General features: G+C 34.6%; 3 protein-coding genes across 3 annotated transcripts; 2 read left to right on the top strand and 1 right to left on the bottom strand.

Annotated features, from left to right (window-relative positions):
• The first annotated feature begins 1,716 nt into the window (after window positions 1-1,716).
• LOC114710127 (olfactory receptor 5M3) lies at window positions 1,717-2,661 on the top strand. The gene has a single exon (XM_028894212.1). The coding sequence runs from the start codon at window positions 1,729-1,731 to the stop codon at window positions 2,659-2,661; it is 933 nt and encodes a 310-aa protein (XP_028750045.1). The 5' UTR covers window positions 1,717-1,728.
• Window positions 2,662-6,731: 4,070 nt separating this feature from the next.
• Window positions 6,732-7,743, top strand: LOC114710125 (olfactory receptor 5M9). Its single transcript, XM_028894210.1, has one exon. It carries the CDS (start codon window positions 6,764-6,766, stop codon window positions 7,694-7,696), a length of 933 nt encoding a protein of 310 aa, XP_028750043.1. The 5' UTR covers window positions 6,732-6,763; the 3' UTR covers window positions 7,697-7,743.
• Window positions 7,744-15,151: 7,408 nt separating this feature from the next.
• LOC114710114 (olfactory receptor 1038-like) lies at window positions 15,152-16,117 on the bottom strand. The gene has a single exon (XM_028894197.1). It carries the CDS (start codon window positions 16,115-16,117, stop codon window positions 15,152-15,154), a length of 966 nt encoding a protein of 321 aa, XP_028750030.1.
• Window positions 16,118-16,570: the final 453 nt, after the last annotated feature.

Below are 16,570 nucleotides of genomic sequence, written 5' to 3' on the forward strand. Positions count from 1 at the left end.
ATTCCTTTATTGTTATTCAAACAAGAGATAAAAAGAAAAACCACTCACATATGAAGCGCTTATGCTGTATTAGATACAAGGGATGATGATCTTCAGCTATGTATATGAACTACATTCAGATTAATCCTAGGATATCAGAGAAATTCTTATGATATTCTAACAGATTTTTGCAATTTACAAAAAGGTGTGTTCTAAGACAATTATTTATTCATTTAAATTTATTCTTCTTATTTTGAGATAAGGTTTCATATAACCTAGGATGAATTTGAATTCACTATGTCGCCAAAGATGATTTTGAACTCCATAGTTCCTTGTGCTTTGCACCATTTGAGTTCTGTGATTATAAGCTTGAATCACCTTCCCCAGTCATGTGATGCTAGGAATAAATACAGGACTCTGCCTTCTAGGCAAATACTCTGTGCCATATCATTGCAAGGTTGTTTATTTAGATTTCAGACAGCTTTATACATATTGTTACTTTTTAAATGAATTACCCACTAGTTTAACTTTTAAATTTTGATTAATTAGTCTAAAAATCTGCAGACATATGAAGTTACTCTGAGTTATTTTAGTTTGTAGCCTTTCCTGCTATCATTGAGTAAAATTTCTTCCTAAATTGAATGAGTAAAAAGCACTTGAGGGCATTATTGTAGATTAGTGTCCATGCATTTTCCCTACAATGATGAAGTTTGCTCTCCTTTGTATTTTTCCTTTAGATTAACTAGGGAGAATATGGATATCATCCAACAAAACGATTTTCAAGACAGCATGATACTACAGGTTAAGCTGGAGTTGTGGTAACAATACTTGCTCCAGACATGGCATTTAGCCATCAGAAAGTTGCATGAGTCTATTATTCCACTCATCATTCTGCCTAAAAGTTGTTTCTAGTTCTCATTAGATAAAATTGATACTACATTTTGTAGCATGTAAATATCCATTAATTAATAATTAATAATTGATAATCATTAATTAATAATAATTAATAATTAACAATCATTAATGTAATAATGACTTTCTGTCATTATTACATTGTCTATGTGTAGTTCTGTAAGTTATTATATCTATCTATGCATGCTACAAGTCTTTTAGTTCAACAGGAAGAGCAAATGCAATGCTGTTCTTTTCTGCCCATCTCCTGGTCCTGCAACTCTGCTAGGCGGGTTGGGTCTCTCTAGGAAACTAAGACAATATAAAGTTCTCTTACTGTTACTCAATGAAAGAATTACAAAATTTTTGTCCTCCAAAATATTAGTAACAACAGCTAATATGCTACCACTTCTTTAGAAATATAAACTGTAAAGTTGTTTTGGAGACCCGTGCCTGTGACCCTTAGCACATGGTCAGTGAAGGCAAGGAGATCTTTAGATCAGGGTCATCATTAGCTACACACTAAATTTGAGGCCTGCCTAGACTGCATGAAAGCTGATCTCTGCTCCTTAAAGAAGAAATAAGATATTAAATTTGTAAAATGATTTCTATAAAATTCTTTTTCACATTATAATTATTCTGTGTTGAGTAGTAATAGTTACCTTTTAGAGTAAATTTGCAAAATATCTAGTAATTCTTATTGTATATATTCAAAATACTACTAATCTTTTTCCAGATATTAGTCTCTAATAAAGAGTGTTATGTTGAGAAAATATTTATGAACACTGGTAGCTCTAATTCATTTATTTAATTTTAGTTCTACAGATACTTATAACTCATATTAGCAGAAGTGAGAAGATGCTTAACTTCACAGATGTGACTGAATTTGTCCTTTTGGGATTAACCAGCCAAAAGGAACTGCAAGTTCTCTTATTTGTCATTTTTCTCTTGGTCTATATTGTCACTATGGTGGGCAACATTGGCATGATGATATTAATTAAGATCAGTCCACAACTTAGCAGCCCAATGTATTTTTTCCTCAGCCATTTGTCATTTATTGATGTGTGGTTTTCTTCCAATGTCACTCCTAAAATGCTGGAAAATTTGCTGTCAAAGACAAAAACAATTTCCTATGCTGGCTGTTTGGTACAGTGCTTCTTCTTCATTGCCCTTGTGCACGTGGAAATCTTCATTCTTTCTGTGATGGCCTTTGATAGGTACATGGCAATTGGGAAGCCTCTGCTCTATGGCAGCAAAATGTCAAGGGTGGTCTGCATTAGACTCATTTCTTTTCCCTACATATATGGGTTTCTGACCAGTCTGGCTGCAACATTATGGACTTATGGCTTGTACTTCTGTGGGAAAACGGAGATCAACCACTTCTACTGTGCAGATCCACCTCTCATCAAGATGGCCTGTGCGGGGACTTTTGTGAAAGAGTATACAATGCTCTTCCTTGCAGGCATTAACTTTACATATTCCTTGATTGTTGTCATCATCTCCTACCTGTTCATTCTCATTGCCATTCTCCGAATGCGCTCAGCAGAAGGTAGGCGCAAGGCATTTTCTACCTGTGGGTCTCACCTCACAGCAGTTGGCATATTTTATGGTACTCTCATTTTCATGTATCTCCGACGACCCACTGAAGAGTCAGTGGAACAAGGAAAGATGGTGGCTGTGTTCTATACTACAGTGATCCCCATGTTGAATCCCATGATTTACAGTCTGAGGAACAAGGATGTCAAGGAAGCCATGGACAAAATGATTAGCAGGAAGTTCTTAACAAAATAAAATAAAACTTTTCCTATTTTGTTTTCTATTCTTTTTCTGGGAAAGCAGATTATTATCTCAAACGTGAGAACAGGAATCCTAAGTCACTTTATGGGTAGAAAGGGAAAAAAATAGGGCATGCAAATTAGAGAAAAATAAAATGTATTGAGAAATACTTATGAATACACTGAAAAACAGATTCAAGTGCATACAATAATTGAAATGACAAAATGTTGAACTCATAGGCTCACTTTGTTAAATGTTAATATAACATGCTTTGCTGGAAATAGAATATACTCTTCCTTCTTATTTAAATGTATCATGTGAGTCTATGGTTTTTTTTATACATTTAGAAATTGATTTTGGGAGACATGAAATAGCATATTTAAGTTATGATCTTAACAAGAACACAACTTTGTTTTTCCTTCTTATGTTTATGTGATTGTTTTCTTTCACAGATTCTTTAAATGTGAAGGGGAGATTCATTCAATTACTATGATTTTTATAATGAAAACATGGCTTTTTTAAAAATGCTTTTGTTGTTCTTTTTAGACATGATAGATTTCTCATTGTTTTCCCATGCTTCCACTTTTAATATTCATGTGGTCACACATTCCAATTTTCATAATTCTTCTCTTGAACTATGTTTAGACTGACTGAAGGGCAGGTAGCATTGTAGAGTCTATGTGTCCCTGTAAAGTATGTTCTCTTGAAAAACTTAGTAAATTAAACTGACATTCCTCTCAAATATTTTGTCTATCTGTGTATATGATATAGTACCACCAATTTTTAGCTGCTTTTTGCATTTGAAAGTAAAATTATTCAGGGTGATCCATGTCTTAAAAATTATATTGGAATCTGTCAAAATATGATATATGTTCTTTTGTATTCACTTATAAATTACACGATGTGCAAACAATTTAGCAACTTATTCTATTAAAATTAATTTTCTTATAAATTAATTTTGCTTTGGTATAGAAAAAGTATGGCTAAACAAGTATTTTTTTGCTTTTTTAATCTTTATTTTCTTGTGCTATTATATATTAAATTATAATTTTTTGGTGCAAAGGTGTTCCTACAATGAACTTTCTTCATAATAGGAATGAAGGAATTTAAGACATGTGAGTTCTTGGATGTTGAAGATGCAGAGGAAAACTTTGCCTGAGTACAATTCTGTCCTCAACTTAGCCAACCAAATTGATGTAGAACATACCTTAGAGTTGATGGACAGTATTATTTTCTTCAGCTTGTCAGCTGTCTAAACTGGTTTAAAGATAGTTCCTCATAGTTATTTTACATATTCATATTTTCTTCCATCTGAGGATAATACTAATTTCAATCTCATAAAGGAAGTCAGATACTGAAGTCTGTTAAAGCAGGATCACACAAATAATCACATATTTTTCAATTCTTCATAGGTAATTGGTATTGAGAGAGATGGTTATCCCATTCTATCTGAAATCATCACATCCACACTATGAAAAGTTTTTGTAATCTTTATGACTATCAAAGTTGGAAAAAGATGTTTGTATAAATTTAGGTAAAGTATTAAAAGTATGGTTTTGATTGCAGATGGGCTTCATTTCTTAGTTCATTTCCTAATTTACTCTATACTTGTATTTCTATCCATTTGCCCAAATTCTACCAAGTAACTGACACTTTGAACCCCATCCCCTTTGACATCTGAAATTGACACAAAGTTGCATCTGGCATGCACTGTGGAAGTCATCTATCCTCACACAGATATTTTGGATCTGCAAGTGACATTTTGTGAAGGAAAGTGGACAGAACCATGCCAGCAGGAAAGAAATGAGAAGATGTCAAGACTGCTGACCAAAGAGCTCTTATTCTATCAAGTTTATTCGACTTCCACCCAGGAGATCTTGCTAGTGTTTCAGCCATCATTTCTTTTATAATTATTTTGGTAGTGCCTTTGGGAGATTACCTCAGTGTTCTTAATGAGCAACACTATATCATAAATATTGAGAAATTACCATTTTCTGTTCTCTTCCTCCTTCAAGGTAGGTCTGTATATTTTAGGATAGTTGCAGTATAGATTGATAGTTGGATACAGTAATTCTAGGTGCCACCTTGAAAGAAAAATTCATATCATTTTCCACTGGCTTATTTGTTATCAAAAGAATTTGTTGGACTGCTTTTTAAAAATATAAGCATAAATGGACTTGGGAATTTATTGGAGTAACAAATCAAGTTATATATATATATATATATAATTTTGTTGTTTATCTTTATGAGAAAAGTACAGTGCTAGTACAATCAAATTTTCTTATCTGTAAATTACACATTCTACTGTTTTGTAGGTAACATTCATTTATGTGATAAATTGGTGTTTTCACAGAAGTCACTTGTCTGATCATTTGTCTGAGACTTCATCAGAATTTAGGGCAGAATAAAGAAATGATGGCCCTTGGTCTCTGAAGCCTAGACATCTCTGGGGTTACAGAAACCCAAATTAATTCATAGAAGCTTAAGTGAAAATTGAATGGTTTGTTTCTGCCTTGAAGAATAATCAATAATAAATTTCAATTAAAATTAAAATGTTATTAGGCTAAGTTATCAAATGAGTTTGAAAAGAGTCTATTAAAAGCACAAAAGATGTACTAAATTAATTGCTTAGCAGCATGATCCTGCCAGTTAGTAGACCTCTGACCCAAGGAGAGCTTCTAAATCTCTAACTGCTTCCATGCCCTCACTTATAAAACTGACATGCAGACAGAAAACTATTTATAGCACCATTCATGAAAAAATAAATGACTGTTTATACAAATATTTTAAACCTGGAACTGTGTCACCAGACATTGTATGTGTGAAAATATATATATTAGGCAGTTTAAGGAATTCCACTATCAAGAGAATCCCTGTTACCAGAGCGTTGTAATTACATGTACTGAAAGAGCACGCATTTGATCATTACTGAACAAACAGAGTTAGTTTTAGTGTGCATTTCTTTGGTTTTTCGAGACAGGGTTTCTCTGTGTAGCTTTGGTGCCTGTTCTGAATCTAGCTCTGTAGACCAGGCTGGCCTTGAACTCACAGAGATCTGCCTGACTCTGCCTCCTGAGTGCTGGGATTAAAGGTGTGCTCCACCACCGCCCGGCCCTAGTGCACATTTCTTAAATGCTATGATGCTGTAGTTTATATATTTTATATGTAAAACTTGTATATTATTTACAAGTACTGCCAAGTTTAATCCTAATGAGAAAATATGAATTATTTACTTTTAAGTCAAGGTGTTTTACATAGGAAAGCTCATGAATTCACCTGAATGTCATAAACTGGGGGAACTTTAGGCTGTACTAAGAATATTTGTATATTCTCAATGCAGCTTCACTGATAAATATTAATTTGTATATGAACATTTTACAATATGTTTTATATACCAAAATCATCAAATTTCTGTGCTCCTCAAAATGAGTATAGAAATGAATTAATTCTGATTTTGTTATTCATGCTGAAATTATAGATTTTACAAAATCTACAATGAAGAAATATTTGCATAATAGTTTCCCTAAGAGGTAATAATCAACTCTTTTTTATTTATTCATCTCTCATAAAATACACCTTGACCACAGTTTCCTCCCCTCCTATTGTAAGAGATTTTCACATGAGTAATATTAATTAAAACTAATTTGTAAATTACCCCCAAATAATACTGAATTAACAGAAATTAATTACAGTTTGAATGACTACATGTCAATTTTCATTATATGATTGAGTATTTAAGATAAGACATGCTAAATAAGAGATAATCATTCAGTAAAGCGTCACTATGGAAAACTGGATCTTTGAGTTTCTACAGCTTTTATCGTTCTAACAATTTATAACATTTAAAATTCCTTCACAACAGATTTATTAAAATTCTGGATGTCTATACCAGGCTACCCTGTAGCAGATTCACAAGCTTTTCTGTTACATGATCAAACAAACCATTTTACATGTAGTATATTGAATTCCAACAGTAGGCATATGAAAAAATCTGCAACATTTTATGAAGTGTATACCAAGGATAAAAAATTAAATAAAAAACTTTTAAGAATAAAAAATGTATTTATAAATATGGTTTTTTTTTCTTTCCAGGAAGCATAGACTTTGTATTAAGGCAATGCCAAATTTCACAGATGTGACAGAATTCCTCCTTGTGGGTTTGACAAGGCGTCAGGAACTCCAGGTCCTCTTCTTTGTGGTGTTCCTGGTGGTTTACATGGTCACTCTGCTGGGCAACATTGGTATGATCATTCTGATCAGCGTCAGCCCCCAGCTTCAGAGTCCTATGTACTTTTTTCTAAGTCATTTGTCCTTTGTAGATGTGTTGTTTTCCTCCAATGTTACCCCCAAAATGCTGGAAAACTTACTATCAGAAACAAAAACCATTTCCTACGTGGGGTGTCTGATACAGTGTTACTTTTTCATTGCCCTGGTCCATGTGGAGGTCTATATTCTGGCCGTGATGGCCTTTGATCGCTACATGGCTATCTGCAACCCTTTGCTCTATGGCAGCAAGATGTCCAGGGCTGTCTGTGTCCGTCTCATTTCTGTGCCTTATGTCTACGGGTTCTCTGTGAGTCTTATCTGCACTCTTTGGACGTATGGTTTATATTTCTGTGGAAACTTTGAAATCAACCACTTCTATTGTGCTGACCCTCCTCTTATCAAGATTGCCTGTGGAGGAGTGCATATTAAAGAGTACACGATGATTGTTATTGCCGGAATTAACTTCACATATTCCCTGTCAGTGGTTCTCATCTCTTACACGCTCATTGTAGTTGCGGTGTTGCGCATGCGCTCTGCTGATGGCAGGAAAAAGGCGTTCTCCACCTGTGGATCACACCTGACAGCTGTTTCCATGTTTTACGGAACCCTTATATTCATGTATCTCAGAAGGCCAACGGAGGAGTCTGTGGAACAGGGAAAGATGGTGGCTGTGTTTTATACCACTGTAATTCCCATGCTGAATCCCATGATATACAGTCTCAGGAATAAAGATGTGAAGGAAGCAGTCAGCAAGGCAATAGCCAAGGCAAACTTAAGAAAATGACATTGAAGCAGATATTTTATAGGCCTGTTAATTCAAATGTATATGACTAAGCATAAAATCTCTAGCTTGAAAATCTTTCTACATACAACCCTTGTACAAATCCAGCTTCCCACAGAGGTGCTTTACAGCACAAATGTCCCTTATTAAGCACGTTTTCTCTTAAATATTATAAAAACTTATATGATTTAAGAACTTGTGTTTATTCAGTTATTGGAGGTATTTGCAAATAAGTTTGGTTAACAAGTATTAAAGTACAAGTCCCTTACTAGAGCTGAATGTTACCTCTTAAGGCTTTGGTTAACCATGTCTGTCTTCACTATAGATTTTCGATAAAATCTATAGTTCCAGCAGGAATGGCAGAATTCATTTATTTCCAAGGACTTTGTAAACTTGATGATCTTGATATACAAAGGATGCTATAAAATGTTCATATGCAAATGAAATTTTAGCCCAGAAACTATATTGAGAATATGCAAGCATCATACACAGTACCATCTTCCAAAATATCTACTTTTCATTAGCTAATACTGTTCATGTTTCAGTAATTGGCTTTCTTATGTGTTTGAATTCTCAGTTAAATTATAAAATGTCTTGTACAAAAGACCTTCTTGTCTTCACCAAACCAAAGAGAAGAAAAGGATAAATTCTGTGATATGTTAATCTGACTTTTAGGTATAAAGTCTCACTATATGACAACTAACATTGTTATTTCTACCCCTTTCACATTAACAATATTTTAAACACTGAACTAACAGATTAATTTAAAAGTGATATCCTCCCACCTGCTTCAGGCTGTTAACCAGTCCACTAAAGTCCCACTACAGTATGCATTCAAATGTGATCAGTACAGTTAAAAATGGTAGACTTTTGAGGCCCAATGTAAAATCCTAAAAGGTTAATTTATCATGATGGGTCTATCCATCCTTACTCATTCTTAGTTTGTTCTTACTGAAGGCAAAGGGCACATTTACAAATACTTGGCAAATACTGCTCTGTTACCAGCACACAGCAAAAATGAAAGGAGTCATTCCTGATGGTTGAGATTATTTTTGAGTAACTATTATTTCAATAACAGAGATACAGAATCGAGTATGTGCAAGAGAAATCAGAGCAAGATAATGAAAGATGGTAATTTAAACACAGAGAGTAATGATACTCCTGATGATTGTCAAATGATTCTTATCCAAAGATTTAGCAATGCATCTTAAGAAACATAGAGTACTGGTATGTAGTGCTGTGGATATCATTCTATATAAATAAAGCACTGATTGGCCAGTGACCAGGCAGGAAGTATAGGCGGGGCAAGGAGAGAGGAGAATTGAGGAAGGAGGGAGCAAAGAGAGACTGTCTGGAGCCGCCACCAGGACAAGGAAAATGTAAAGTACCGGTAAGCCATGAGCCACATGGCAAAGTAAAGATTAATAGAAATGGGCTAAATACAAGAGTAAGAGCTAGACAATGATAGGCCTGAGCTAATGGCCAAACAGTTTAAATAATGTAAGAGTCTGTGTGTTTATTTTATAAGTGGGCTATGGGACTGGTGGGACTTGGCAGCGGGAGCTGGAGAGAAATTCTCTAGCTACAATGTAGAATTCTAAATTTTGATATTGAGGGTAGGGTGGTATTAATAATTTGAACTGTGATTGTACTTGTAACTTCTTTATGTTTTCAAACTCCCTATATTTGCTTCATAGGAATTAGAATGAAATATCAATTCTAGAGTCTCTCTGGGAAAATCTGTAGACTTGTAGCTTGTCAAGATGGTCCTGGTACTGCAACTTAGTGACCAAGTTTTTTTGTGATGGTCATGTCAAGGAATCTCTTCAGTATACATTATTTCTGTTTCTATTTTAGAAAAAAATGGATACCCAAACTGTGTAACTTGGTTTTTTTTTTTTTTTTTTTTTTTTTTTTTTTTTTTTTTTTTTTTTTTTTTTTTTTTTTTTTGGTGATTTGCTAATTGTAACTTGGTTTTCATTTTCAGCCAGATGTAGCTTTAATATTAAGCTTTAGTCATGGAAAGTACCTAAAACTTTCTATTCAAGGCTTCAGTCAACAGACTTTCTCCTCATCTTTAAAAAATGTTTCTCTGCTTTCTGAAGGACTAATGGCAGTAATTAGTTGTTGAAAAAAAAGGTGATCGTGTACTCCAATGGTGTCACCACTGATCCCCTTCCTTCTTCCAATAAATAAGCTACTGTGCAGATGCAAGGAAATCTAATAAAACTAAATACACACACACACACACACACACACACACACACACACACACACACACACGTACATCCACACATGATGCAAAAGTCAAAAGGCAACTTCTTGGAAAAGAGAAAGGTATCAGGGCAGAAGGAGGAGAATGTGAGATAATAATGGGGGTGAAAGTGATTAAAATTCATATAATTTGTGAAATCATCAAAGAATAAAAAATACTGTCACTGAAATGTTTGTGTTCGATCAAGTTCTTGTATTACCTAGACCCTAACTTTTGCCTTGCTATATCATTGCATTTAAAGATGAATCTTTTATTACACTTAGCATACCCTAATGCTTCCTTCTAATGATTATTATGTTCTGACACATATTATGTCTTTGAGTTACCACTTACTTCTTTGAACAATTGAAGCTCTCCAATGGTCAGATTGGTACCTTAAGAAGAAAGTTAAATGGATGGTTAATGTTTAAGATGGTGATTCATGAAGTTGGCTGGGACACATGTAGAAATAAACTCTAAAATATAAAACCATAATTTAGCTATCTATTATGGTTTGAATCATAAATCTACACAAAATCCACATGCAAAGGACTTTGCTATCAATTGTTGGTGCTGTAAGAGTTGATGAAAACTTAGGGCATGGGCCCAGATGGAAGAAGTCTGTTACTGAGGTGTGCCTTGGAAGGGGACATTTTGATCCCAGTGACTTCCTCAGCCTGCTTCCTTCCATTGCAGCCTTCCCACCATGATGTTCTGACCTGCTACAGGCTCACAGAAATATGCCCAAAGAATCAGGCACTAAGACCTCTGAGACTGTGAGCCTAAATACATTGTTCTTTCTCTAGGTTGATTTCCTCTATTATTTTGAAATTTTCAAAATTAATGTAGTCAGTTTATCTTACTTCATTCCATGTATTCAGTATGAGGGAGTTCTGGTAATACAACTATTCTTGTAGCTATGTCTTTCACTTAATTGACACTTCCATGCTTGTCTATACTGTGAAAATGACAAATTTTCATATTTTAATGGATTAATGATATTTTATTGCTTCACATATATGAGTATGATGTATTCATCCATTGATGGACACTTAGTTTATTAATTCCTTGCCTTTAATGCCGTGAAGAGAGCTGAATAATTACACATATTGATGTTATTTCTTTTAAGTCTGTGACTAACTGTAGGATTGCTTGGTTATATAGTTGTCCAATACTTAATTTTTTAATGAACCTACCTGCTGTGGCATGTCCTGTATGCTGTGAATATATGTCGCTATGATTGATTGATAAATGGAACATTGATTGGCCAGTAGCCAGGCAGGAAGGATAGTGTAGGCAGGACAAGGAGAGAGGAGAATGCAAGGTGGAAGAAGGCTGAGGCAGGAAATGCTGCCAGCCACCATGAGGAGAAGCATGATGTAAGATACCAGTTAGCCACAAGCCACATGGCAACTTTTAGATTAAAAGAAATGGATTAATTTAAGATATAAGAACAGATAGCAAGAGGCCTGCCACAGCCATACAGTTTATAAGTAATATAAGTCTCTGTGTGTTCAATTGGGCCTGAGCTGCTACAGGAGCCAAGTGGACACAGGAATACTCCAGTTACACCTACCTGTGGTTTTCCATAAATTCCACACCATTTTGCCTTTCTGCCAAAAATGTGTAATGGCTTAATGGAGCTTGAGAGAGGATGGGAGAAAAAAACTTTGTTCAAAAAATCTAAATCAGTAGTTGGAAAGCATAAATAATTCCTAGTTTTGTATAGCAAAACAGAGTAACTATAGTAATTCATAATTATGTTATTGGATATCTTGAAGAATACTTTGAATGTTTCAACTGAGAGAAAAGACAGGTGGAAGTTGTGATAGTTATGCTGTTTTGACAAGTACACAATTCAGGCATATATCAAAACAATACAATCAACCCTACATTTGTACACTGTAAAAAATTTAATAAAATAATAATAATTCAGAAAGCAAAAGAATATGTTGAAAGAGAATTTGATAATGTCTTCAAAATTTCAAGACATTATTCAGCCAGATTGTGGTTTGGCTAAGTGATGCCTATGGGTTAAAACTGGCTTACTATTCATTCTGTTTTCATTCAGCCTGGGCACTAAAATAGATATTTAAATGGTTGGAAAAGAATGTAATATTTAATATCACATGTACTTGACATGAAATTTGAATTTTAATATCCAAAAGACTTTTTTAAATTTAAAATCACAAAACACATAGTTCAATGTGATAAAAATGTTATCTCATTAATCTCTAACATGCAAGTTTAATCATGACATTTGTTTTATGATAATGTAGAATGACTTAAGCCCATAAAATTTTCAAAGATGAGTTCCTACCTTAATTCATTTTGTAACGTAACTTAAGACACTGAGCGAGGCAATCCAGATGCAGTAAGACAAGTACTTCATATTTTCTTTCATGTGGATTCTAGTTTCAATGCTCCTGTTTAGTGTGTTTAACATGAACACATATGAAAACTAGGAAACTATAAAGAGTCCTCATTAGGAGACATGCATATTAGAAGAGAGGTAAAATGAAAATAAAAAGGGGAATTTCTGGGATCAGATAAGCTTGGAGGCAGGTGTAAAGTTCAAGAAAATGAAAGGGCAGAGTGAAAGAGGGGTTAATCAAAATGAAGGACATATATAAAAGACATATAGAAGCTTACTTTCTTGAAACACAATTGAAATATTTAGAGGAGACAATAGAATATTTGAGATATGAAAGAAAGATGTCAAGGTGATATTGTGTTTAAAGGTATATGTAGAAGGGAGGCAGATAGATGAGTAATAGGAGAAGGGAAGTGGTGAGTTAAACAAAATTAACCATAAATGGACAAACCTATGAGACTACAAGTTTTTGGATAATTTAAAGTATGATTTCAAAAACGTAGTTTGTACAAAGGTCCCTCTCAGGCGGATAATGTTACTCCTAAAAGGCATGGATTATTACATTCTCACATGTGTGAGCTACCCCATTATGTGTTTTGTGTTACTTTCCCTTGACTACTACTCCTAAGCAGACTTCGACTCTTAGACTCCTGACAGCTACAGTATCAGTTAATTAGTTTTAAGACGCTGTATTTTACATTTACTCTATTGCAATATCTTCATTTTTTTTTTTCAAGAATTGAAAAAAATTAAATCACTACTTTACTTAGGCAATTGAGACATAAGTTTTCAGTTTTGCTTAAGATAGATAACAGAAAGAAATTCAGTCTCCAGAAACTGATTTTCAGATTTCCATAATGAAAATGACAACTTGTCAGTGTATGTGTTAATTGGTTCCAAGAAAGTTTTTCTAAAATGATAAATAAAAAAGTGATTAGATAAATGGAAAGATGATAGATAGATAGATAGATAGATAGATAGATAGATAGAGAGAGAGATGATAGATAGATATATAGATAAATAGAAAGAAAGAAGAGAAGAAAGAAAGAGAGAAAGAAAGAAAGAAAGAAAGAAAGAAAGAAAGGAAGGAAGGAAGGAAGGAAGGAAGGAAGGAAGAAAGAAAGAAAGAAAGAAAGAAAGAAAGAAAGAAAGAAAGAAAGAAAGGTGGGTAAACAGACAAGAGGTTAGATTATAGGCAGTCCCTCATGTGACTGATGGCTGATATGTTCCAAAATAAGTTACTTGAAAAGAAATATCATGTGTATTGGTATATGATGATTTAATTCAATATGAGTTGTATATCTTGTGAACTCAAATATCTTCCAGGCTTAGTCTGAAGGCTTGAAAACAGGCTGATGAGGACCAGCTGGCATATGTCCCAGAGTCTAAAGTCTCGAAAACCAAGATTTGGTGCCTGAGGGGAGGCAGATATCTCAGCTCAAAGAAGCAAGAGAAAATCACCCTTCCATTATATTATTTGTTCTGTTTGTGTCTTCAACAGATCAGCTTATGCCTGCTCACATTAATGAGGGTTGCCTCCTCTGCAGATTTTATGTGCTAATGTCTTCTAGAAACACCTCCATGGACCATGGACATACCTAGAAATCAAGAATTGGCAACTATGTAGGCATTGTATAGTCCACTTGGCACATAACGTTAACTGCTACATAAAGTAATTTCCAAAAGAAACAATGACTGTGGTTGTTACAGTCATTGTTGTTACAAAGAATACAATAATAAGTGATGGCTAGCATATATAGTACAGATAAGGAGCAAGGAGTTACATAGGCTCATGAGATATCCTAGGGCTTGGAGAAATATCTCAGTGGTTAAGAGCACTTGCTTCTCTTAAATAGGAGCTGGGTTAAAGACTCAGCACCAACTGGTGGGTCAGAGAATCTGACAGTGTCTTCTAGTTTTCAAGCATACAAGATATGCACATAATGAACTTATGTACATGCAGACAAAACACTTATTTGCACAAAAAAATGAACAAATAAATTTTAAAAAGGTTTCTTAGAAGATCACATCTTTGGTTCATGTATTATCTTTTACTAATGTACCAAACAGGAAAGAAAGCAGAAAGCCAGAAGCTAGATTTATCAACTGTATAGGAGCTTTCTGTTCAGTGACATCAGAGCTACACATGCAGTCAATAACCATTAAATACAACCTTAAACTAGTGTCATTTGAAAAAAATCTTGTGTGTGTGTGTGTGTGTGTGTGTGTGTGTGTGTGTGTTCATGTGTAAGCACAGCCACACCTGTGCCAAGATATCTGTGGAGAGGTCAGAGAACAACCTTTGGTGTTGGCTTTCAACTCCTACATTGTTTGGGACAAGATCTACTGTTCATCATTCCCTATACCATATTGGTTGGCTTATAAGCTTCTGAGATACTTCTGTCTCAGCCTCCCATCTTCGCATGGGAGTACGGGATTATAGATGTCCATTACCATGTTCAAATTTAAGTGGGAACTGCGAATTCAAAAATCAGGATTTCATGCTTGTTTGATATGTGGTTTATGAACTAAATCATCCCCTAGAAATCTATCTTCTATTTATTAATCTATCTATCATCTATCTATCTAATCTATCTACCTATCATCTATCTCTATCTATCTATATTTCTATCTGACCATCTATCATCAATCTATTTGTCTGTGTGTCAACATGTATCATTTATCTATTATCTATCTACTTCTCTACCTATTTTCCATTGTGTTTGTCATGCTATAGAACTCTAACATGTACATAGAAAATGGAAATATGATAAAAATGAATTTATTTCAGAGATACAAAAAACATGTCTGTACATCACATTGGTCCTGGTCAAGAAATTCCTTTCTTAAGATGCCTTAGAGGTACTATATAGCATTTTTCAAGGGCTTTCCTCAGAGCATTCTTTACCTCCTGATTTCTTAAGCTGTAGATCATGGGATTGAGCATGGGAATGACAATTGTGTAAAACACTGAGGCCATTTTGTCTGTGTCGAGGGAATGGCTTGATTTTGGCTGCAGATACATGAAGATGAGTGTCCCATAGAATATAGTCACAGCAGTCAGATGAGAAGCACATGTTGAGAAGGCTTTGCACCTCCCTTCTGTGGACTGGATTCTCAAGATAGCAGCCACAATGTATAAGTAAGAAATCAGGACAGTGGTCAAAGAACTGATCATGTTGAATCCAGCAAAGATGAATATCAAAATCTCCTTGAGGCTGGTGTCTGAGCAGGCAAGAGCCATCAAAGGGACATCATCACAATAAAAGTGATTGATTATATTGGGACCACAGTAAATCAGTTTGAAAGTAACTACTGTGTGGAGTAAAGCAACAGCAAAGCTGTAAAAGTAGGGACCCATTACAAGCCGTAGGCACACCTTCTGGGACATGACCACCATGTACAGGAGAGGATTACAAATGGCCACGTAGCGATCATAAGCCATTACTGCAAGGAGGAACATCTCTGAAATCAAGAAGTTCAGGAAAAAACCTAGCTGGGTTGCACAGGCATAGAAAGATATAGACCTTCTATTGGTGAGGAGGGTCTCCAGGAACTTGGGGGCTACTGAAGAGGAATAGCAAAGGTCCACAAAGGCCAGATTACTGAGGAAGAAGTACATTGGGGTGTGGAGTCGAGAATCCAATCTGATTAATGTGATCATTCCTACATTTCCCACCAAAGTTAGATTGTAAACCACTAGAATGAGTAGAAAGAGAATGATTTCTATCTCTCTATGGACTGCAAACCCTAAAAGAATGAATTCTGTCACACCAGTGTTGTTCCTACCAATCATTTCTTCAAGTGTTAACAGCTGAAAAGAAAAACAAGACAAGACCAAGACAAATTAATTGGGAGACAAAGACACTGTAATCAAATACAACTATATTGTGTTATAGTTTGTGAGACAATGTTGTTCAATACAGTAGCATAGCAAATATGTCAATTTTCAACTCTCCCAATGGCTTCTAATTTTCTAAAACAAAGAGGCAAATTTTAGAAACAGAAAGAAACTAATTGGGCTGTGGTTATTGTTCAGTGGTTGATATTTCCCTAACATATAATATCTAAAACAGAAAAACACTACCCTATCATCCACAATCATATTGCCAATAAGAAAACTTTTCTAATAGTTTGGTGTGGGTGATCTGAAGATTTATCATTTTAATTTACTTTTCTCCTTTTTAACCTAAACTTAATATTATATATGTTTTACCCAATGTATTCTTCAAAACCTAGATACCAACCA

Source organism: Peromyscus leucopus, chromosome 4, assembly GCF_004664715.2.
Source record: "Peromyscus leucopus breed LL Stock chromosome 4, UCI_PerLeu_2.1, whole genome shotgun sequence".
Lineage (NCBI taxonomy): Eukaryota > Metazoa > Chordata > Mammalia > Rodentia > Cricetidae > Peromyscus > Peromyscus leucopus.